The following is a 25162-nucleotide window of genomic DNA, read 5'->3' on the forward strand; positions in this document are numbered from 1 at the left end:
ACTCCATAAATATTTTTTTCACGTTTCCATTTTTTCCTAGTGTTGAAACAAATCTTGCTTACCTTGAGTAAGAAAAGACAGATACTAGTCACAAAACACTTCACTTTGCACCAACAAATCCCCCGCAAAAGAGAAAGAGAAAGATCTAAAAATATATTTTTAAAAAGTGGTTGTCGACTCTCACCCATCAGAGTCAGTCAGAACGAGCTGGTAGAGGCCATCTCCGGAACTGGCGACACAGTCGTACGGAGACACTCCCTGGGCCCTCAAACCTGCAAACACAATGGTCTGATCAAGAACTAGTATTACTGGACTGCTGGCAACGATTTTTCCAGTTAACTACTAAAACGATTTAGTCATATTCTTTGTTTAGACTCGCCGAGACTAACAGCGGAGAACATCGCAAGAGGCTAAGCGTTGGTCTTGGAAGACAGACAGCAATCCACCTCTACACGTCCGTGGTCTGATTGTCTCCCTTAGGATGAAGATTGTACATTATTTGGACCTGTACCTTTCAGCCAAACTGAAGACGCATTGACAGACAGCAGCTTACCAACGAGTCTCTCTACGGTGGCGAAAAGAAAATCTTTGATGGTCAGTCAGCCTCTTTACCCATTCACTAACCCATCGTTATTACTATATCACTTAATGTGGTCAAATGACGTGTAATTAATTAGCTCTCTCGCTTATCTACTAATCATTCCTCATTACCCAGGGTGGTGGTGAGTATCATGCGCAGTTGCACGTTGGCGCCGAGTTTCGCCCTCGTGAGAGTTTGACCCGTGAAGGAGTCGGTTATCGCCAGACTCACGAACTCGCGAGAATTCAGAGGTTTTTCCACTGACGGGAGGCCATTGTTTGGTTGATCACTTTCTCTGTCACAAAACAAAGAATATAAATAATATGAATGCTGCTGTTAACTAATAAATATTTCTCTCACAAAAGTTTATTTTCATAATTCGTATCTTAAACATTTGTTCCCGTTCATAGTGCGCATTAAAGTTATATTTAGATATATTCTGAAACGCATAAAAAATTTGATATTTTGAAAATTAAATTTTAAAATTTAAATAGTATTTAAGAATATTTGAAGAAGCTGCAAAATATAAAATATAACTAACGTGGTATTTGAATTCACAGTAGCAGACAGAAAGAAATAAAAGTAGAAAGTAGAAAGTAGAAAGTCTGGTTTTCTTACACGGCAACGTTCTGTGACTGTATCCGAACCATGTTGTCCGCCCTGTCAAAGTCACATGACAGCTCCACCCTGCGGTCAAGGAGAAGCAATACTCCTTTCTTCTCTTGTAGAGTCAACAGCCACTTGTAGGAGTTGTAACCCGTCTAGACGGACAAAAGTCTTACGTTCTACACACGTGTGAGAAAATACACTCACACTCTCTCTCTCTCTCTCCAGGGGACGTGCACAGCCAGGAAGTAAGTAGAAGCTTTAGTTCGCTCATTTATTTGATTTTTCACTGGATGGTTAGTTTGTTCTTTCCTTTCTTCTTTGGATCATTAGCTGGTTGATTTAGCAGTTGGGTTATTTTAGATGTCCTTTTCCATAAATGCTAACACATACAGATTTTAATATCTTGATTATGCGTAATACGTGTACACGTACCCGGTTGCCCCCGCAGACAAAGCCCACTTGCCACTCGCTACCCCGGGTGACGGGGATCTTGACGGAGTAGACGCCGGTGTCGTCGTACCACATCTCGGAGCCGCTGCACCAGGGCTGGGGGGTGCCGGCCTCGTCTGTCAGCTGCACCGTCTGGTACTGGCGTCCGAAAGGGTTAATCCTCACCAGCGCGTAGCGACCCTCCGCCGTGTTGTTGACGCAGTAGTAGATGACCTCTGCCCTCTTCACGCCTAAAAGTAAGTCAGAATATAATTTTTAAAAATCCAAAAGTATATTGAAAGTTACAGAGTAGATTTGTTGAATAAGGGGGATTACTGACACAACTTACAGGCAGGAAAAATAAATACATTTTGTCCTCATAGAGAATCATTCACTCATAGTTACCAACTAGCTCTGCATATTGAAGTACTTGTATTTCGTACAGATGTACTATAGTACAAATTATTTATAGTACAGTAGTAGTAAACTCATTTCCTAGTTAGTACTTTTATATAAAATAAGTGTCTGATGCCATAAAGTCGTTTTGCGGTTTTTCTTTTTTGCGCTCACACTTATACACAAACACATGATGCGGAAAGACTGATGAAACATAATAGTGAATAAAGAGACGAAAATTGTGACAGTCAAACGTACAGGTTGGAAAAGAAATAACGAAAGAAAGAAAAAAAAGAAGAAATAGCATGCAGCTAGATCAAAGATTTACGTGACCTTAATCCCAGCTTTATATGTCCTAGCTAATCTTCCGAAAATATTTGTCATTAAGTTTAGGAAAGAAGAGAAACCGTCTCAATTTACTCACGTGTGTAGCAGAAGGGACCTGTCCACCCTGCCTCACATCCATACTTGCAGGGTTGTCCCCCTTTACAAGGCTCTCCGTAGCAATGGCAGGCCTGGTCACAGTTGTCTCCCACAAAGCCATCCACGCACACTGCGGACAGGTAAAAATCAAAATAAGAGCAGTTGTCTCTACGTTGTCTTGTGAAATACACTGTGAAAATTATATTTAAACACGTAAAGTATTATGTAGTGGTATTCGTGGACAATAATGACGTCACGAGCTTTACCTATTTCCGGTGTCTGTAGACTATGCTTTTTTTTAAATCCTGCACTGGGTGCAATGTCGAGTAGAAGTCACACGAAGTTGATACTGTTTTCAGGGGTTGAAAAATTAAAGATCGAAGTTGTCACATAAAGACACAAAGTGTCACATAAAGTCTTGTATCGATGACACTGAAATATGATAATGATAAAAGGCCAGCAAAGTAGATGTCCAGAAATATGTCATCGCACATGCGGAAAAGCAAGTTGGTTTTTACCTTTGTCTCTCTCGCAAATATACGGTCTGGCGGTGCTGTAGCAATCCGAATATTCCCAAGTCCTGTATGGATACGTTAAATAGGTACAGTCCACTCCACAGCAATGGGTGGCGTAGTAGTAGTAATGATCGCCGTTTATGTACTGTGGACAGAACAATAAAAGTCTGTCAATACTCAAGTCACTGACTCAGTGACTAACTGAATACACTGAAGCTGTATACTTACTGTGGGGAAACTTGGCTCCGTCCCTAACCAGTAAAAATAACCGTCGCCATAATGTCTCGTGAAACCAATCCATAGCTCCCCGGCGTATCGAAATGGTATGAAACCTAAACAATCAAGCAAGTCAAATACCAGTTACAAATACCAGTTTCTTTCCAATTTGGTTAATAGCAAACCCAAAACCTTGCACATGTGTGTTTTACACACATACACAAGCACACAGACTGAAAGACACACAAACACTATGATCACCACCATCATACAACCGCTACACAAAGCTGATACGATAATGACAAATCACAGTTTGACTTTAGAAACACAATGATTGCTGCCTACATCCTGCGTGCTAGTGCGCTGCCCTTGTTTAATCGAATGGACATATAAGAAAAAAGAAACTAGTCTTTCTACATTACTACGACCTTTATTGCACAACAGCTGACCACTACTCACTCTCCACAGCTTTCTGTCGTGTTTCTGACATAATAGTCAGCAGTCGCCCGCCCATGTTTTCACAAGACTGCCTCGCACCCTCAACCGAGGTCAAAGTGTCCACCAGCTGAAGACACATCGGCCCGTCAGAGGCAGGGAGCAGGGTCCAGCTGCTGTTGGGACAAGCGTATCGGGACGACACCACATCATCGCATGCGTAGATTTCGCTGCCTAAGGAGATAGAACACGATATCTATACATATTCACAGAGAAGGGCAATATAATTATAGCTGAAAATAGTTTTAACATAGTTTTAACATCCGTGAGCGTGCCAGCACATATACAAGTACGCACCTACATTTCCCCCTATACACACACACACTCCCACGCATGTTCGCATAACATTTTCACTCTTAAATAAGGTAGAATTAACAGTTTTATCGAAACATGGGAGAAAAATCTCTAGCTTAGTTTTAAAAGGTGGTATATAAGGCTTGGTTTATTAAGGATTTGCGTTTAAAATTAAAACAACTCTTTTTTTGTAAAATATCAGCAATTTGCATTGAGAAAATATCTGCAACAACAAGAAATGTTTTGATGGACACAAAAATCGGAAACACAAAGAGGCATAACCCGCCATCGTCTCTAATGTATTCAAGAGACTGTTGCCTTCAGGACAGAACCAGTGTCCTTAGAGTCAATGAGAAGATCACCTGTCACTTGTATTAAAGAAAAAGAACAGCGACTTTAGGTTAGTTGGGTAATGGCGGTTAAACTGCAGTAGGCATTCTTCTCTTCCAAAGCCGTAGAAAGGGGAACTCTTGAGAAAACAGAGCTCTGATTTCCGGTGTTTTGTCCCCAGTTAGACGACGCAGAGATAAAGATGGTTGAGCACGTCGATGAGCTGAATTCCAGACACGTTAGAGTGGGGTAAGCTGGTGTCGGCACACATCAAAGAACGGGTTCATCTTCCTAATCCTGTATGGAATCACCTGATCAACGACACTAACAGCCGTTTGCAGCTTCTCTCTATAAAGTGTAAGTAGTTTTTTTTTTCTGCAGTGTACAATTCATATCTTGTCCTGTTTTCTGGACTTTGACGACGCTCGTGTTGGTCCCCTCGTCGTGGTATTACTACTTTGCTGGTCGCAGCAATCTCTTAAGTTTGGGTTGGAGGGGGACTGCTAATCAGCAGCCAACTACCATACCTTTCGCCTGTCTTAAATTCTTGATCATTCGCTCTACGTCAGCGTCGAAACGGTTGACCATCTCCACCTGCACTAAACTTTAATCCTCTAGTCTATTGGAGAATCTGTCCTAAATAATCCCGTTTACCCCCAGGTTGGGAATTGCATGAGCATTATTCCTATCACCTATCCATCGAAGTTATTCCAACCACTTATCAATTCACGTGCATCATATACCATGGATTTGTCTGCAAATGAGAATTCCTTGAGAAAAGAATATCAGGCCATTCACACTTCTCAACGGGAGAAGAACTCGTAGAACACTAAACGTTGTAAAAAAAACCTTTCGAGTGATAAACAATACATGCAGGACGATTAAAATATTTACTTCATGGAATAAATACGCTGCAAATGAATCGTTTTAACCTAAGATTAAGAACTGCTGTGTCTTTCTTAATCATGAAGTCTCCACATGCTTGTTCACCTGCACCAACTGTGTTCGACGAACTGTGAAATATTTGTTTCCAAAGACATAGGACTTACCCACAATACCAGCAGAGAAGTTCACTGCAGTCTGGTAAGTGGAGTTAGAGTCGAATGTTTGTGCGTGGACCGTGTCCTGTGCCGCCAGCACCAGAAGAAGTAGAGTAACCCATGCTCTGACAGCCATTGTCATCTCCACAACTCTTCGTTGCCTAACGTTGAGTGTTTTGTTCTTGACGAATCACCTCATTTATAAACGTAGGTCACGTGACAAAATTCGCCAATAGGAAACTTGTTTATGTTAATTTCTTATGACGCCAAACCACTTATGGCCTGCTTCTGATTTGTCTTTGTACAGCCAAGATGGTGTCCACTTTGCTTCTGCACAAAGCCAAGGAATGTAAAAGGTTGCGAGCTTAAAACTCAAAATAATTTTCCACCCTTTATAGCACCCGTGACAGGTAAGCTTTCAGGCGCAGGTAAAGGTAATAAAACCTGGTATCAAAGTTGCATGTGTAGTACTCAAAATCTGTGACGACTTAAATAAGTCACCATTAAAGGCTAAATCAAAACCATATCTGTGAATATAGCATGAGGAGACGATGACAATTCATTGGCCTTCTTTTCTCATGACTATTTTTTTTTAATAAAAACCCTGATGAGAATTACAATGATCAAATTTTGCATCTTGGGGGACAGAATTGTTCTCGGACTTCTCATATTTGATAACTCGTATATTAAACTAAGCATATTAGTTTGACTTAAAATAAAAGCATATCAGTTATACTTTACACCACATGATAAAGTGTAAACAAAAGAATACGCACACACACGCATATTAATTGTTTCATTATATATCAGTCCCTTCCGCTTCCATGATTTGAGCGTCACCAGTGACAGGAAGACTATGTCTTGAACTCGACACTGTTATTTGTTTAATTTATTCCTGCTTGTAAAAAGAGGAAATTGTTTCGCAACTACAAAGCCATCAGTACATCTCCACAGCCCTAAAAGTTATACACCCTGGTCTGTTCAAAAACTCTCGTCACACCCCATTTCTATGGACGAAGTGTGACTTTCATGGACTGAATGCCTGCTCTCATGCGTTAACAATGTTATTTAAAAAAAAAGCTTCTAGTCATCGGAACATTTCAGACCTTCTGTCTGTCTGTCTGATCGACCATTGTGAGTGAATATGTATGTGTGTGTGTGTGTGTGTGTGTGTGTGTGTGTGTGTGTGTGTGTTTGCGCGCTTGTGTTTATAAGTCTCAAATACCTGCACTCAGTCCAGTTTATGTGAGTTTGTGTGTGTGTGTAGTCTTTTTATCCGCATGCATGCGCTTGCTTGTGATGTTTCCCATGTCAGACAGTGCGTGCGCGCACGTGTCCTTGCGAACGCAGACATTTACTTATCAACACTGTACAGCAAACAACTAAGACACCTCGCCACCCAGCACTGGAGAACATCATGCGTGAAGCCTTTCTGTCATGGGGAGTGGGAAGCCACCCTGTGCTTTTCAAACGACATTGGTATGATGGCAATCCCCCGCAACCAGCTGGTCAACCTTTTTTCTTTGGAATGAGTATGAGTAGTAATTGCTTTTATCTTTTGCCATTCTTTGCTTTTATAGATTCTTTGACACAAATTAGCCAGTAAGGACCTTTGCTGTTTTGGCCTCATTCTTCTTGAACAGCTCAGCTTGGGCGTTGTCAGAACCAGAGGACGTCCCTCTTTACAAAATGTCTACCTCCCTTTGAATCTGAATTGCTGTTTGTGAGTGCGTGTGTGGCTTGGGTTTCCTTTTACCGGGATAAGGTAATTAACAGACCTTAAAAACTTATTATTTTGTTTGGGATTTGATTCTTCGTTGCATACTTCTCAGGTTTAACCCGCGAAACTATTGTAATGCCTCACTATGCTGAGTGATTGGCCAGACACGCACGCATGGAGAAAGAAAGACGTAGTGTGTGAAACCATCAGTCACCTGCAACTCAATCTGACATACCTTTCGCAAGACCAACTTCTCTCCTCCCTACGCTTTGTTTGTTTGTTTTTTTTGTTTTTTTTTTTTGCGTGTGTACAATAAGACTTCAATAAAGCAAGACAGCTACGCCATTGAAACGCCAGGCCCATCCATCACACCCTCCCCGGCCCCCAGTTCCCAGATCACGAAGGACGTGGGAACATGCCCCGACTGAACATTAGTTCTTTTCAATAAATATAATTTTTTGATTGTCTAAATATATTTGTGTATATGTCCTTATGTTCATATATCTGTGAATGGCTACGTCTGCACTGATGTCTGTGTGTATCGCCTGTATCTATAAATATATTATTTGGTTATATGCGTGTGTAAATACAACTGATTATTGCCCTCAAAGTTGGATTAATAACGATTAAGCTGAATAAACCAAGTGGAAATTGTGTACATGAAATAGAAAAGACTGTCCAGTAAAATGGAAAGCATGGTGATATGGAAAGTAAGTAACGTACAAGGCCAAGAGAATGACCATGGCGTCTGACAACAACTTTGCACGGTTCGTTGCATTCCTAGACCCAACCGATTCACTCAACGACGCGACTTTTCTCAGAAACGTCCCTGGATGGAAGACAGGACAAGGCCAAGGCTCTCGAGACACCTGGAAGGGAGACGACTCTCATGCCCCCCAACCATTTTTCATAAGAAGTAGGTCAGTTAATTTCCAGGTGAGCAGACAAAGTTTGAGCTTGTGTTTGTGGGTGTGTGTGCACTTGCGGCTTGCCAGTGTAGTACAGGGGTCAGGGCCACAGTATGAATAACGCGATATCAAGCAGCTGAACTGAAGAGTATTTTCATCAGCGGTTTGCGAGACCCCCGTGATGACATTTGATACTGTGTCACTGGCAGACACTTTTAAATATAATGTTGATGTACAAATGTAGGTAAAGCTTGCGGCTTCTTGCTGGTGACAATGACTTGTCTTGACTTCCACTACAGTACATTTTCGTGCTCGAACAAGTTTTTTGCAAATGACTTTATGCGGTTCCTTACAAATTGATAAACATGTTACAAACATACAGCTAAGATTGTTTAGCTTCGAACGATCACCAGACTGTAAACAAAGGCTTGCCAGGTGTTTCTTTGTTACCGTTTAGAGTAGCAGTATCCTATGGATATTATGCATACGTGTACTAAAACCCCATGCTAATACACACACGCATATGAATACACCCACACACAAATACTTACGTACACAAATGTGCAAATACACACACACACACACGTACAAGAAAAGGATGTTTATGTTGACAGACACAAGCATATATGCGCGTGGGTATATATATCTTAACGTGCGGTCCCAGCTCTCCCAGTGACTGAAGCCTCCGTCACGTAAACGTATCCACATGCAATCCTGAAGTCATTTGTGCAAGAACACAAACACAAACATGAACACGAACACAAACATATACACATTTTAATAGTTTCAACCCCTTTTTCCCAGTGATCAAAGCAGCAGTAATAGAAAGGACACGTCTGAAAAGCTACCTTGTCACTTTTTTTTATTATTCATTCCTGCTTGAATAACGTGGAAAACATTTCAAAGTCACGTCACACCCTCAATCACCTACTCACACGCTGCAGTCTCTTTTGAGACCAGACCCCAGAAACCTTGGTCTGCTTCAAACACACTGCCTGACCCCATGGTAATGCTCCAGGGGCTGAATACCTGCTCTCATGCGTTAAAAAAACTCTTTGAGATATATTTTTTAGTTACGGGAACATTAAAAACTTACTTCTATCTGTCTGACTGGACGTTTGCTTTGATATGGATAGCTGTTTACGAGAGTGGGTGTGTGTGTGCGAGCGCGTTCATAAGTTTATGTGTTTGCGATGCTTGCCTGTGAAGACATTCCAGAATGTGTGGAAGTGCATGTGTGTCGTGCAAGCATATTCTTATTTACAAAATGTCCAATGCAAATGCGCATATATGTATCTCCTTATCGCTTAGGTATTCACCTACAACTGGTAACTGCCACACCTTAGAAACCCAGTTATTTTGTTCAGGATCTGTGTAAGAGAACGAACGTACACTTACCTTGCATACGTATGACGTGTTACACACACACACACCGCTCGACGAGCCCCTGCAGATGACGATGACGATGAAGAGATTTGCAGGTGAATCGAGTGGAAGAGGCACAAGTTCAGAGAAATGTCACTGTGGGAGTTATAGAGAAGATGGCGGACAAGACCGTTGTTTTTCCCGCTGACTCGGCCATTTTGAGAGCAAGTGTTTTCGTCATGAATATGACGTCATTTTCTGCTTCAAGTGACGTGGAATAAATGACGCACACAAGACGTCAGACCCAAGTTCCCATTCATACGAGACCCACCACAACTCACTACAATCTGACAGCTTTACCAGCTTCTCTTATTTCAAACTGTACTGGCACGCAGGCGCTCGTGTTCGTCGTCGTCGTCGTCGTCGTCGTCGTCGTCATCATCATCAGCTCATCAGTCGTGCGACATGCCCTTGACATTCAGGGTCACAGAGCGTCGCAGTGTTGTAATCCACACTCCCAACGACTGACAACCAATTGTAATGAATAAATACTTGCGTCGATCTTAGTTCTACATCTCTGTTCGCCTTCATTTTTGTGTGTCGGTCGTTTGGTTCGTGTGGTTCGCTTGTCCGGCTGCTCATCTAAGTGTTTCAACACACGTGTGTAACCTATTCAGTTTGAGATTTTGTCACACAAGCATGCAAATCTTGTTCCATCTTTCTCTCAATCCTATCTCCCTCCTCTCTCTGTTTCTCCTTTCCACACTGAACCTACGCCACAACAGCGTGAAAACCCTTATTATATTCTGTAAATTAATGCTTCAGTAACCAAATTAAGATTTAAAATTTTACAGTTTTAAATATATTGTCTAAAAATGATTTAGAACAGGTAGTAAACAAAAATGAGTTGTCAATAGTTTTATTATTCATACCTTTTCTATCCACTCTCCTTAAAACATTCTTTGCTTGCCTTTTCTGATTTATAACTTATTTTTATTATCGAGTTATATTCAATATGTTAAATACATTAGTACAGATATTTTGTTAAAAGCGTTTGACTGTTTCTAAGAAAATGTCTGATACACGTAAACACAATATACAACAAGAATAAGAAATAAGCAACATTTTTCTATGCACTATACTTATAAAAAAGACAATTAATTCTCTGTCTGTAGGTCAATTATACAAAAGAGACATATGTAGTCAACTCTTCATATTCTTTATATATATTATTTATATTCGATATACACAGACGATATAAGTAGTCAGACTATATGCGCTAAAAATAAAACAATGTCATATTGTGGATAAACATTCCAAAATATTCCTATAGTCAGGCAGTGTCATGAACATCACCTACTGGCTGAATATACTCTAAAGAAGAAAGTTCACATCGCTGGAAATACTTTAAAGCTGTCTATTGATGATATTGCGTTGCCAGGATCAGAAGCATTGCCAAGGTAATGGGACCAACTGTGTTTGTAGCCGCCATGCTGGCAGTCTGCTTTGTGTCCGTGGTGGTATATTCTGGGGACATAGATATATTGAAAAAGTGACTGGTAATGAATCTTATTATGTCACCTCAGGAAATCATCTTGTTTTGTTGTTGAAAGAACGTGCAATTGTCGGGTGTGTGCTGGTTGAACCATTGATGCCGTTACATGCAAGTATTTTAAGTTTCTTATGAGAATTGTCTTCTGAAGCTGTGACACATTTACAAAGAGATGGTAAAATCTTTCGGTTTGTTGCAATGTTTTAAATAATGAACAGATTACAGACTCACCTGTTATGATCTGGACCTGTGCGGTGGCAAACTCAGTTGAGTTGGCTTCTCGCTTCTTGCGGTACAAGGGCGAGGTGGAGGTCCAGTAGTCGTAAGTGGTGGTGTCCCAGTAACTAGTGGTGGTCAGACGTGCCATTCTCCTGGTATTGCATCGCTGTCACGAGAACACGAAAAGCTTAATGAAAATACCTCCATTTTAAGTAGCACAACAGTCATAAACCAAAGCTAAGTAACTTGTTTTGTTATGTTGTTGTTTTTCTGCTTGAATAGCTTACATCAGTGCACAGCACGTCCTCCCGAGTGAAGCAGAACTGGAAGGAGCAGACGATCTGTAGAGTGTTCTGACCGGCAAAGCGAACAACTGGAAGGATCGGATTTGACCGTGCCATTATGTCCTCTTAGTTCAGAGATGACGGTGGACCCGCCTGCTGGACAGCTACCACATGAAAAACAAAGATCCCTATCTGTATGTTACTTTGAAAATGTTTACTGTATAAGCTTGCGTCTGGGAATCAAAGCTATTCCTGCTCCACAAAATTCACAACATCATTAGTTTTATACATTTTTCTTCATCTTTCCTTTTTATTTTTAGTGTTAGCTGAACAAATCATACTTTCTTTGAATAGAAAAAAGAGATTTACACAAAGCTCAAAAATTAAATAGTTATTTTCGTCACCCATCGGAGTCAGTCAGAACGATCTGGTAGAGACCATCGCCGGAACTGGGCGACACAGTCGTACGGAGACACACCCTGGGCCTGAGACCTGCAAACACAATGGTCTGATCATCTCTCTTAGATGATGAATGATGATGATGATGAATGATGATGATGATGATGATGATGAATCTGTCACCCACTCATTTAGGCCTATCGTTGTAACTACTACACTTTAAGTGGCCATTTGATGTGTAACTAATTTAACTCTCGCTTATCTGCTAATCATATCTAATTACCCGGGGAGTGGTGAGTGTCATGCGCAGTTGCACGTTGGCGCCGAGTTTGGCCCTTGTGAAGTTTGTCCGCGTGAAGGAGTCGGTCACCATCAGGTTCACGAACTCGCGAGAAAATTCAAAGGTTTTCCCACTGAAGCAGGCCGTTGTTTGGCTGATCACTTTCTCTGTTCACAAAACAAAAAACATAAAATAGTATGAACGTTTGCTTTCCAAGGTTCCAACTAGAAAGTACTTCTTTCTACAAAAGCTTCATGTGTGTATCTTAAAAACATCTTAATTTTTTTAGTTTATTGCATTGATTAGATTGTATATTAAGAGAATCTGAAAACGTCAAAAATAGTATATAATATAAGTATAAATAATATGAAATTTAAATTTGCATTAGCAGACAGCAAGAAATAAAAGGAGAGAGTAGAAACAGTAAGTCTGGTTTTTCATACACGGCAACGCTCTGTGACGTGTCCGAACCAATGTGACCGCTCTGTCAAGTTCACATGACAGCACCCCACCCTGCGGTCAAGGAGAAGCATACTCCTTCTCCTCTGTAGAGTCAACAGCCACTTGTAGGAGTTAACTGCTGTCGATGGACAAAGAAGCTCATGTAACACACACACTATTGTTTGTGACAATAGACAAGTCTACAAATCCATCCCATAAAAAATACTTTAGTATTAAAGTTGTAGAAGCGTTCGTTCGTTCCTTTATGCTTGACTCGTTTACTTTTTTTTTTTTGGTTCGTTGTTGGGTGTTGTTTTGCTTGTTTGATTCTTTGAAATCACATGCTACCTGTACAGACTGAAAATATGTTGCGAATCCGGTACACGTACCCGGTTTGCCCCGCAGAAAGCCCATTCTTGCCACTCGTTACCCGGCCACTGTACGGGGATCTTGACGGAGAGTAGACGCCGGTGCGTCGTACCAACATCTCGGACCGCGCACCAGGCTGGGGTGCCGCCTCGTCTGTCAGCTGCACTGTCTCGTACTGGCGTCCGAAGGGTTAATCCTCACCAGCGCGTAGCGACCCTTCCGCCGTGTTGTTGACGCAGTAGTAGATGACCTCTGCCCTCTTCACGCCTGAAAGTCAGATTGGACATTGAAAATAAAAACAATCCAATGGTGTCCTTATAGCAGCCAGGCTTTACCAGCCATGACCGCCCGTCGCTAACGACTTTGAGTGTCTGATGCTATAAGTAGTCTTTTTTTTTTGGACATTGTGTGATATAAGCAAAGCATTTTACGTGGTAGAACTATGCTAAATAATATATGACTACTCTATGGCTACACCCTTATACCTACGCAAGCACAAACACATTGAGGCATTGACGGAAAACCTGAGAATGAATGAAGAGAGGAGTGATAGTCATACTTACAAGGGGAAAGAAATCTTGCAGCTAGATGTACAGAAAAATCAAAGATTAACTCTCCCTGAATCAGCCCCTGTATGTCCTCGCTAACATTCTAAATCGGTTGCACTCATGAAGTTAAGTGCAAAGAAGTTCAGGAAAAGGAGACAGTCCACCTCTGTCTACTCACGTGTGTTAGCAGTAGGGACCTGTCCCAACCAGCCTCACCACCCATACTTGCATCGTGTCCCCCTCTTAAATCAAGTCTCTCCGTAGCAAGGCAGACCTGGTCACAGTTACTCCCACAAAAAGCCATCCACACACACTGCAGACAGGTAAAAATCGACGGTAAGAATGACAGTTGTCTCCCCGTGGTCCTGTAGTGAATCTTGTGCAAATTTTACTTTAAAGTCTACTACAGTTGAAAATATTTTCTAAAGACTTGGCAGAGATGAATACAAGATAGATTCGTTCACTTTTGTGAATGCTTTGGCCAATTTCTTGTATTATGTAATTGGATTCTTGGACAACCGTGACGTCAAAGCTTTGACCAATTTCCGTTGTTTGTTGTGTTATGCATGTGTTTTAGTCTCTCGCACTGGCCGTGATGTCGAGTAGTTTAGAACTTCAACTTCACATTTTTGTAATTATCTCCGTTTATGTCTAAAACCTCCGACATTTATTCCTGTTAATTCTTTCAATATATAGAAATTTTTGGAGGGCCTATAAGTTTCATACAGTTATGTGCATTAATGTATGCAGTACTATATGTAGGAAGTGAAGAGAATGAACGGTCATATATGCACATTTTTAGCAAAATAAAATAAACGTTGTATGAAGGCTCATAAAAGCGGTAATGGGCATGTTTCAATGGGTTGGAGAGGCGGTAGCTAGCACAGAAGCCATCGAATAAAACTATAGGACCTTAAGTCCCGCATTAAAAAAAATTAAACATGAGAACATTAAATAAACGCCAATATCTGTCCAGAAAGCTGCATTTTTAATAGAAGCGATTGTACATCATTGCCTTATGTACAGAACCAAGTTAATCTCTACCTTTGTTTCTCTCACAAATGTACGGTCTGCTCTCGTAGCAATTCGCCATAACCCACTTCCTGTATGGATACGTTAAGTAGGTACAGTCGAGCCAACAACAATGGTTGACGTAGGCGTTGTAGTCATCGCTGTTAATGTACTGTGGGCAGAACAACAACAGTCACTCGCTCGCTAACTCATTCACCCAGTCACTCAACCACCTACCCACTCACTCACTGTCAACATCTGTATTGACTATAAGTTTGAGTACGAGTAAGACAAAGAACAGTCGAGTGGCTGAGCTGGGCCTATGTTTCATTGTGCAGACCAGTCACTGTGCAGGTTACCATAGGAAAGCCAAACACTTACTGAAGGAATTTGCCCAGTCCCTAGCCAGTAAAATGAACCGTAGAAATTATTCTCTCTCCTAAGGCCAATCCACAGTTCCCCGACGTATCGAAATGGTATGAAACCTGAATAAACAAGCAAATCACATGTAAGATAAAAATATATGTGACCCTCCAAGACGAAATGAGTCTTAAGTCGCGCGGAACAGTTTTGTGCTAGAGACCCCGAAAGGTGATAGGGGTCAGTTTTGTGCAGTTTGACTTTTCTTCAAGAATGGATTCCTTGGTTATTAAACTATCAGAAAATACACTGCTATGTTAAAATAAAAGTTAGAAATTGACTTAAAATACATTTTAATCGAGGTATCCTACTGCGATCCGTACTGATTTCAGACGAAATTCAAACGATGTTCGATAATGTTTCCTGTCATAACCCATCGTGTTATACCTTGACAGAAAGCGCGGAGTATGTATGTTCAACTTCTTCAAAGAACGATTCAAATATTAACCGAACAAAAGATTTGTCTGCAAAAGTGTCGGAGTAAACAGACCCGTTCCGCCATCTTGACGCTAATCTTTGAAGCCGCTGTTCTCGAAATTGCCGCCATCGTACTTTCACACTTCGAACGTTTATAACTCACTCAATGTTGGGACTAGTAGAACAACTTTTGTATCAACAGAAAGCTCAGAACCCGTACTTTAAAAAATATGCAATTTGGCAAATCTGAAATTCACGACTTAAGACTCATTTCGTCGTGGAGGGTCACATGTGTTCTGCTCCAGCTCTGTTGTTACCAAGCCTAAACCTTGCACACGAATGTTTGAAAACACAAACACAGAGCGCTAGAACCATCACAATTAACATCATCAAGCCTAGTATGGTAGAGACACAGTAAGTGAGTCTGGCTCCGGAAGCACAATGTTTGCTGCCCTGCATGGTAGAATGCTGGCCGTATTTAATCGAGAGGACATATCAAATAGAACATTAGGACCTCAGACATTACTTCTACCTGAGGACTTGCTGAGGCTACTTCACCTCGACAGCTCTCTGGCGTGGTTCTGAACATGATAGTCAGAAGTTGACTCACCCATGTTTCCGCACGACTGATTAGCATTGTCATACATCTCCAAAATGTCCACCAGCTGAAGACAGATCGGCCCATCGGAAGCAAGGACGAGGGTCCAGTTGGTGTTGGGACAAGCGTATCGGGGTGACACCACATCATCGCACTCGTAGATTCCACTGGCTGAAAAAATCTCTCTATTCAGTGACACTATTAATGTACATTTAAATGAAGTACAAGTATATAAAAATCTAAAGGTATATCACAAGCTTATATTTGCTTCCTGACAACGAAGTTCATCTTTCTCATCCGCTTTGGAATTATCTGGTCATCAACAACGCCGAGCTCTTGCAGCTGTTCCCAAAATGAATGCGTCTGTTCTTTGCTTACAGTGGGCAATACAAACTTTGTTCTGATGTCTGGAATTTAAAAAGTGCTTTTCCGTGTCACCGTCCGCTGGTTGGCACTTATCTCGGTGGGGGAAGGGTGGACTGCTAATGCAACACACCAACAACCAAAGTCTTAATGATATTCTTCTTGCTCTTGCCAGCGAAAAAATAGGTTTGACCAGTACCGCAGCACTGTACCCCAATCATATAAACTATAAAAACAATATAAAATCATATAAATAAAATCATAAATAAAAATTGTGAATCAGTGAGAGAAATGAGCCCTTTTCTTTTCACCTAACCAGCAAACCAATTATCAAGCCACGCGCATTATTTTGCTAATTTATTGGTTTACAAAGTCACATTCTTTGAGTTCTTAAGTGGAGATAGTCTCGTGGCATACTACATTAGAATATTTACCTAATGTAAAAAAAACCACCATGCAACTAAATTGTTTTAACTAAATTTGTATCGCAGTCCGCTATGTCTCTCTTACATTTAAGTTAATGGAGTAATCTCCACCTACTTGTTTATATAAGATTTAATTTAACCGCGTAGTCTCCCCTGGCTTGCTCACCTGCACTATATGTCTACTATGAATAAACTATGGACTGTGAAATATGTATTTCAGACTTACCCACAATGCCTTGGGAGAAATTCACTGCAACCTGGTAGGTGGCGTTAATGTCGAATGTTTGTGCAGGACCGCGTCCTGTTCCCGCCAGCACCAGGAAAGAACCAGGTGGGAGCCAGACTTGGGGACAGTCATTGCATCCGCACACCTCTTGGCTGTCTAACGGGGTTGGCACTTGTTCAGTCACCTCCTTTATAGACCCAGATCACGTGACTACATTAGCCAGTAGGAAAGGTTTTCTCAATTAATTGTGCTGATGTAAAATCACGTGTGACCTGTTGAGGTTTTTTGTACAGCCACCTCAAACTTCACTTTTTTCCTTTTGTACGAAGAAGCCAATGAATTGAAAAGACTGTGAGTATGAAATTGAAAAGCCTTTTGCTCCCTTCATGTCATCATTTTCTGCGAGGTACGTCTTGACGCATAGGTGCGCAGGTCAAGAAAATAAAGACTGGTATCCTATATCAAGCTGTCACACAAGCCTGTTGGCTGTATACATAGAAAGCCTATTTAGTCATAAAGACACACTTTCAACCTCAATTAAAGACGAACCCGAGTCAAAACTAAAAGCTTGAGCTAAGTTGATTGAAACATATCACACAGCGGTCATTCGTTTGTTGTCACAGCCAAACATACAGATACTTTGTGTCTTTTAATACCAAAATTGCTTAGTGAAAATTCACTTTTTTAAAAAAAGATTTCATTTGTTAAAAAACTGTGAATTGACTCAAATTATATCAATACCAGAACTGTGAACATGTTGACCAATCAGTGGACTTGCAATGTTGTATGTTGAGGTATTGACTTTTTTGGTAAAAAATTCCAAATAGGGGACAGAAATTGCATTCGGGGCTGTATCTAAACCAAAACAGACATTCTTTTACAGTTTTAACAGGAAAAAAAAAAACAACCTCAATTGCCAAAATGAACATTCGCTTTGATTGAAGGAAACTCCCACCTATAAACAGATTTTAAAAATATTGTGGAAAAAAAAACTCCGGTTACTTGTCCTTTGCTTGCTTCAATGGCAAAATGCTAAAACGTTAATCTGCGAAATTCGTGCTGTATCTCAAGGTTTACTATACCTCCGAGGTCTGATGGAGAAGCACAATGAAATGTTAGCCAAGCCCCCACAAAACTCCTTACAGAAACAATGGTGATGTGGAAAGAACACACTACATCATGGGAACTCACTCCGTGATTGACTTCTCGAGCTGCCCGATAAAGCCAGTGGCAAGCGCTAACCTCTCGATCGGATTAATATATAAAAACGTTGCCAACATTAACCGATGGGCAATCAACTCATTGATATAAATATTTCAACTGATTTAACTGAAACATTCAAAACGTTATATGTCTGCGGCGTGACTTTAACTCTCCCAGTTAAACCGAATTTCAATGACAACCAACAACAAACCCTGTCCTCACCTAACAATTATCAAAACAACTTAACAGGCCATCTACACCCTAACAAAAGCCACATACTCACTTCTTAATTCGTTTCTTTTCATCCAGCCTTAACTCCATTGGATCCAAGTAAATACAACCAGCGACAAGAAGCGTATGTTCTAAAACTCTAACTCACATGTATTAACCCCTTTAAAAAGTGGAAATTCATTCCGGGGGCAGGCGCAAACGGGGGCTCTTTACCACGGACACCTTTCTTTGTCTCTTTTGAGAAGAAAACACTTCAACTTTAGTTTGCTCAGAAGCACCACACCCCATTCACTTTGTATCAACGACGTGTGAATGTTCCATGAACTCAATATCTACTCTCATGCTTTTAAAAAATGTTTAAAAATAGCTTCTAGCTATGGGAATATTTCAAACCTCTTCTACCTTTCTGCCTTTCTGCGTGTTTGTTTGTTTGTCCGTCTGTCTTTCTGTCTGTCTGTCTTCCCGACCGTTTGCTTGAATATGAGTGAGTGAGTGAGTTCTCGCATGTGTTTATAAATATTTAATACCTGTCTGTGAACATATTCCGGTGTATGAGAATGTGTGTGTTTTGCTTTCACGTGCATTCATGCGCTTGTTTATGATATTCCCCATGGTTGAGTACAGATGCGCATGTGCACGTGTTCTTTTGCGAGCATTTATTGAACTTCTATTGATCAGCTCTTGTTTATGTATTGACCAACACCGTGCAGTAAATACCCAAGACAGCCGGCCACCCATTGCTGAACAACGTGATGCGAGAAGCCAGTTCTAACCGACATGATGAGTGGGAGGCAGCTTTGCAGACGACATTGATATGATGGCGATTATCATGAACCAACTAGAGGTTGGAGAAATAACAGGCTACCCGACAGACTGACCGACACACAGACAGCAGGACTGTACTGACAAGAGAAATTTCAGGGTTAACACCAGTGGCAACAGCAACACAGAGATTTACATGAACAGAGTACAGCGCGAGGGCAGACCAGCCCCTCATTGTGTGTGTACAATAAGACTTCGTGGAATCTCAAGACGCCTGGAAGGGAGATCACTCTAACACCACCATCGCCTTTTCATAAAAAAAAGTAACTTATTTCAACATGTGCATGTATAGACATGCAGGTATCTTCCTGTGTGTGCGAGTTTGTGCACAGACGTGTATAGGTGGACTGCTGTCTGTCTGCCGAGACCAACGCTTAGCCTCTGTTAGTCTCGGCGAACCTAAATTATGAATGCCTCTAAACCTTCGAAACGCAAAGGTAGCCATGTACAGTGTACAACCTATGGCTGGTGTCCACTTTCTGTGCAAGGTGATGTTTGTAGGCGTGTATCTCAAGAAAAATGAGGTCTCTAACAGTTCTGTCCCTAATGACCTAAAAAAAAGAAAGGATGGGGGAGGTTTAGGGAACGACCTTTACTGTTATCTCGAGAACGGAATGTACAGTTTCATCCCGATTAAGGAACACAGATTATTGCATTGAACGTTGACCCTTCATTACCTCCAAATACTACTTTGATGCAAAGCCATGAATACAAAGACTTTCTTTCATTTTCATCAAATTAAATTCATAGATAAAATTGTCATCATTAGCAATTTTTGTGTGTCTTGATCTACAATAAAAGACTGAACGGAATTTTCCTTCATTTGTTTGTTGTTCACTTTGCATAGGTATATAACATCGATGATGTTGCCAATTGCTAATATTGAAATACATTGAACATGCTGCCAGCAGGGAAGCGCGCTGAAGAAAAGTGGATGTTGTTGTTGTTGTTGTTGTTGATCTCTGTAAAAATGCATCAGAAGCCGCAAATACAACACAAGCTTTGCGTGGTGTAGTTGCGGACCTATACTCCACTGGGGGTGATTGAAAACAATTAAAATAGAGGTAACTCCCTTCTAAGCGTATACATTGCATATTAAGATTTTATATAAATATAGTTATAAATGTTTCATTATGTATTTGTTCTGTCAGACCGGACTGTGGTTTATGTGTCCACCATTATAATTTGAAGACTTGACTTTGGATCCTTTTTGTCACTTTCATAATGTAAAGATACGGATGATGTAGGTGGACTTTTGTTTAAAAGTAGTTCAGTGGCATAGTATGTGGGAGTTTCCAGCTTCTTTCTACCCAACCACAGTCAACAGTTCACATCGTCCATCGACTCCAGACTGTGTTCGTGTCTAGAAAGGTTATTGAGATTTAGGTGACATCATCTGACAGTGATACGAATGGGGTGTTCAAAGAAAAGTTGGTGGTTACCAAGAGCTCAGTCAGTCAAGTTCTCAGGTCACAGCCACAGTTGTGCTGATGCAGGTGCTGCAGCTGCTGCTGTCAAGGCGTTGCACAGAACTATTCATTTGGCGTGAATCTGTGTCCTGAGGTTTCAAGTCCAAACACCAAATCATCGTATTTTACAACAGAACCTACCCACTACCTACATCGCAGTGACATGTCAGCAAGTTTTATTTCAGACTGTGCTGTCAGTGGCGTGTTTTCCATTTCCATCTGTTCCATAGCTTCTGCATATTGCACCCTCCCTTGCTGCAGGGACTGCTGCATCCTATCAGGCTGGATCACTAAAGTGTATAATCTTGTCCATCAGATATATGTCTGAAGCATTTGTTGCGAGACTGAATGTCTATGATCTTCTTGACACATTTTTGAGATAATACGGGCATGAAAAAAAAAAAAAAGAAGTAAGCATTATGCCTTCACCAGGCTGTTAATTTTGAGAGTGGATTCATTCATTATCTTAACTGTGCAGATGAGAGTTAGTAATAGGAAGTCGACAATCATGGCGAATTCTGTATGCATCCTGCGGGAAACACTTCTAGTTATTTAACACAAACTTAGAGGCTGATAGGGATTCGCTTAATACAACAACTAGTCCTACAAACAATTCCTAATGCTAGACAGGACAAAAGCGCTTCCAAAACAAGATTAGTTTCACCTGTCAAAAACGAACATATAATCAAAAAAAAAAAAAAAAAAGGGAAACAAGAGTCTAGACTCTGAAGCCACAAAGAAGAGGGAGGAACAGAAGCATTGCCCAGACAACCTGATGCACTGTGTTAGTAGCCGCCATGCTGGGTGTGGGCTTGGTGTCTGTGCTGCTGGGTTCTGGTGACAGAAAGAATATTGAATATTATTTTCTTTTAGAGGGAGAGAATTTACTTAAAATTTCATTCTTTTTAGATGAAAATTAAACAGTGTAGTTATGGAAACATGATAGATGACTGAAAACATAGAAATACCTAAAATTATTCAGTTAATCGACGACGTTCCTTTCGACATTCATTATAGATTTTCTGGGATTTTAAAAATATTTTATTAAAGATGAAGTTACGTTACAGGGATTAATATGTAAAAGTTTTCTGTCAAATAAAATTCTGATTAAAAATATTTCTAGGTAAACATGCAAAGCGAAGGTATTAAACAGCAGATTGATGAACTTGCTTATATAAAAAAACTATCTGTGACATCCACAAGTGACCTGTGTAGGCATAAACAGTTTTGTTAAAGTGTTTTCAAAACCAATCAGAATGCTTAGGTCACCTGTTATGACCGTGACCACCGCGGTGGCGAACTCTGTTGAGTTGGCTTCTCGCTTCTTGCGGTACCAGTACGTGGTGGAGGTCCAGTAGTTGTAAGTGGAGGTGTCCCCGTAATTAGTGGTGGTCAGAAGTGCCATTCTCCTGGCATTGCATCGCTGTGACGAGAACAGTAAAAACTTAATGAAAAAACGTCCATCTGGAATCCCACAGTCGAGAATAAACCAAGACAATTGTATTGAACATGTCATTCTTATGGCACCTGACTGTGAGAAACCAAGACAGAGTGACATTTGATGATTGGTTAGTAAAAGCTTATTCATTAACTTATTCACTTCAGCATGTTATTTTTTGGCTACTTCACTAGCTTACATCAGTGCAGAACACGTCCTCCCGACTGAAGCAGAACTGGAAGGAGCAGACGATCTGTAGAGTGTTCTGACCGGCAAAGGCGAACAACTGGAAGGGATCGGATTTGACCGTGCCATTATGTCCCCATAGTTCAGAGATGACGGTGGACCCGCCTGCTGGACAGCTACACATAAAAGCAGTTTTAATCAGCGTCTAAGTTTTGTATTTTTCTGCATTTTAGTTTATAAGATTATTAGATTAAGCCATGTGTTTATTGTATTTTAATGCAGTTCTTGTATATCAGTATACTGCCTTCAAATGTTTATATCTATGTAAATTTAATACTGCATTGTCATTGTTCGCTTGACTTCTGTGAGATGATGGCTTTTTAATAAGCAATCAGTCTCTCCCTGCTTAAGCTTTCCAACAACGGATCACCTCTTACGTCTTACTTTACAAAAAAAAAAACTTTGAATAAAAAATAAGTATGTAAAAAACGAAAAACTGGTTATCTTCTCTCACCCGTCAGAGTCAGTCAGAACGAGCTGGTAGAGGCCATCGCCGGAACTGGCGACACAGTTGTACGGAGACACACCCTGGGCCCTCAGACCTGAAAACAAAGTTTCTGATTGTCTTACTTGTGATCATTATTATTCATTCTTCTGACCGGAACTAGCTGACTTTTCTGGCCATAGTGGGACTAGGCTCAAGGGGACTGGATAGCCTCTTTTACTAACTCACTAGCATGTCTATAGCTATATTAAACTATGACGTAAACTAATCAAACTCTCTTGCTCTCAAGTATTTTCTCCTCTCACTGCTTACCCGGGAGGTGGAGAGTGTCATGCGCAGTTGCACGTTTGCGCCGAGTCTCGCCCTTGTGAGAGTTTGTCCCGTGAAGGAGTCGGTCACCACCAGACTCACGAACTCGCGAGAATTCAAAGGTTTTTCCACTGAAGGAAGGCCGTTGTTCGGCTGATCACTTTCTCTGTTTAATAACATAGTATATATAGCATGGAAAATGCTACCGGACATTATGCTATGTAATGCTATTTTTCATGAACTTTTTAACAGTACCTTTTTATATTTAAACTTTTTCTGCAAGGCATGAAAATATTAGTCTTGACCTCTTGAAATTTATATTAACAAAGGCTGGCAGGGAGGGAGAGAGGATGTGTGGGTGTGTGCGTTTGTGTGTGTGTGTGTGTGATTTTCGTACACGGCAACACTGTGTGACGGTGTCTGAACCAAGCTGTCCGCTGTATCAAAATCACACGACAGCTCCACTCGGCGATCAAGGGGAAGTAACACTCCGTTTTTCTCTTGCAGAGCCAACAACCACTTGTAGGAGTTGTCTCCCGTCTACACAGAGAACGAGCCTCACGTAAAACACAGATCACACACCACATACACACCACATACACACCACACACACGGAGTGAAAAAAGAGTGATGTGTACAGACCACGATTACACGACTTTCAACCCCAGACTATCAAAATACAAAAGTTCATTACAGAAATTATTTGTTTGCGCCATGTGTGGCTTTCTTTCGAGTAGTTGCATAGTAACATATACAGCCTTGTAGATTTTTTGAGAGATTGTAGCACCGTGTATATGTACCCGGTTGCCACCACAGGTCAAGCCCACTTGCCCCTCGTTGTCCCGGGTGACGGGGATCTTGACGGAGTAGACGCCGGTGTCGTCGTACACATCTCGGAGCGCTGCACAGGCTGGGGGGGGATGCGGCCTCGTCTGTCAGCTGCACCGTCTGGTACTGGCGTCCGAAAGGTTAATCCTCACCAGCGCGTAGCGACCCTCCGCCGTGTTGTTGACGCAGTAGTAGATGACCTCTGCCTTCCTCGTGCCTGAAGGTCAGAGGTTAAAAAAAAAAAATCAAAGCATATATTGACAGCCAAAAAAAAACCGGACCTGAGGACAGAATGGGATGAAAGCATTAATCTGAGAAAAGGCACTGTATATATTTTATTATTATTATTTATTATTATTGTTATTATTTATTATACTAGTATGTATAACCCATTGTACAGATACGCAGGGCAGGTAAAACTTGAATGAACGAAGGGAGGAGCAAACATTCAAGTGGACAGACACGCACGCAGACAGACAAAAACAAAATAAACACAATGCGAAAGAAGGATGAGTAAATAAGAGGCACAAACACTGGTCGGGCTGCCATACTATCTGGCATCCTCCTTAGGAGGTTCGCATGTGTGTGAGAAAAGTTGTATGTGTGCATGTGTGTTCAATGTCTTGCATGAGTATATCTGGCAATTGTGTTATACTCATATGTTTATTATGCTCATGTTATGTTTGTATTTGTGGTTGGGCTCGTAAGCAAAAGAAAAATTTCTGTCTTGACTTCCTCGGAATAAAGTTTGATTTCATTTGAAAGAAGAATCAGTCAGGAAATAACATGCAGACAGAGTGACAGAAAAAACAGAATTTATTATAGTGAATCAGCCTTCCCAGGTTCACAATAATCTTCTCAAAATGTAAGACATGAGTATTTTTTCCAGTGCAAAAATTCAGATATAAAGACAACCCCTCGCTCAACTCACGTGTGTAGCAGTAGGGACCTGTCCACCCTGCCTCACACCCATACTTGCACGGTTGTCCCCCTTTGCAAAGCTCTCCGTAGCAATGGCAGGCCTGGTCACAGTTGTCTCCCACAAAGCCATCCACGCAGACTATGCAAGCAAACAACATATGCGACAGTTTTCTCCCCTGCTGTTTATCTTTCGCAACTTTTACTTAGAGGTCCACTACGAGGCCTGGCAAAGCCTAGTCCAGGATACTATAGTACGATGGAGATGTCAAGACGTGGAAACAGAAATGGAATAAGCTCAGCTCCCAGCTGTAAGGGTAGGTTAGGTAGGTGCAATCGTATCCACAGCAATGATTGATCATGCTTGAGTAGTAGTCATTC

At 41.1% G+C, this 25162-nt stretch overlaps 2 protein-coding genes across 4 annotated transcripts; both read right to left on the minus strand.

Annotated features, from left to right (window-relative positions):
* Positions 1-682: 682 nt before the first annotated feature.
* LOC112574011 lies at positions 683-24957 on the minus strand. 2 transcript variants are annotated; one of them, XM_025254791.1, is made up of 5 exons: positions 14457-14524; positions 2439-2567; positions 1622-1869; positions 1199-1341; positions 683-875 (listed from the first exon to the last, which is right to left on the minus strand). In XM_025254791.1, exons 1-5 carry the CDS (start codon positions 14503-14505, stop codon positions 698-700), a joined length of 747 nt encoding a protein of 248 aa, XP_025110576.1. In that variant the 5' UTR covers positions 14506-14524; the 3' UTR covers positions 683-697. The 2 variants fall into 2 exon arrangements, with proteins under 2 accessions (XP_025110576.1, XP_025110577.1); XM_025254792.1 differs by lacking the exons at positions 2439-2567; positions 14457-14524 and adding an exon at positions 24795-24957.
* On the minus strand, positions 10224-22818 carry LOC112574012. 2 transcript variants are annotated; one of them, XM_025254795.1, is made up of 4 exons: positions 22736-22818; positions 11379-11539; positions 11104-11257; positions 10224-10847 (listed from the first exon to the last, which is right to left on the minus strand). In XM_025254795.1, exons 2-4 carry the CDS (start codon positions 11490-11492, stop codon positions 10738-10740), a joined length of 378 nt encoding a protein of 125 aa, XP_025110580.1. In that variant the 5' UTR covers positions 11493-11539; positions 22736-22818; the 3' UTR covers positions 10224-10737. The 2 variants fall into 2 exon arrangements, with proteins under 2 accessions (XP_025110580.1, XP_025110579.1); XM_025254794.1 differs by lacking the exon at positions 22736-22818 and adding an exon at positions 11780-11871.
* Positions 24958-25162: the final 205 nt, after the last annotated feature.

The sequence above is a fragment of the Pomacea canaliculata genome, linkage group LG10 (assembly GCF_003073045.1).
Source record: "Pomacea canaliculata isolate SZHN2017 linkage group LG10, ASM307304v1, whole genome shotgun sequence".
NCBI lineage: Eukaryota > Metazoa > Mollusca > Gastropoda > Architaenioglossa > Ampullariidae > Pomacea > Pomacea canaliculata.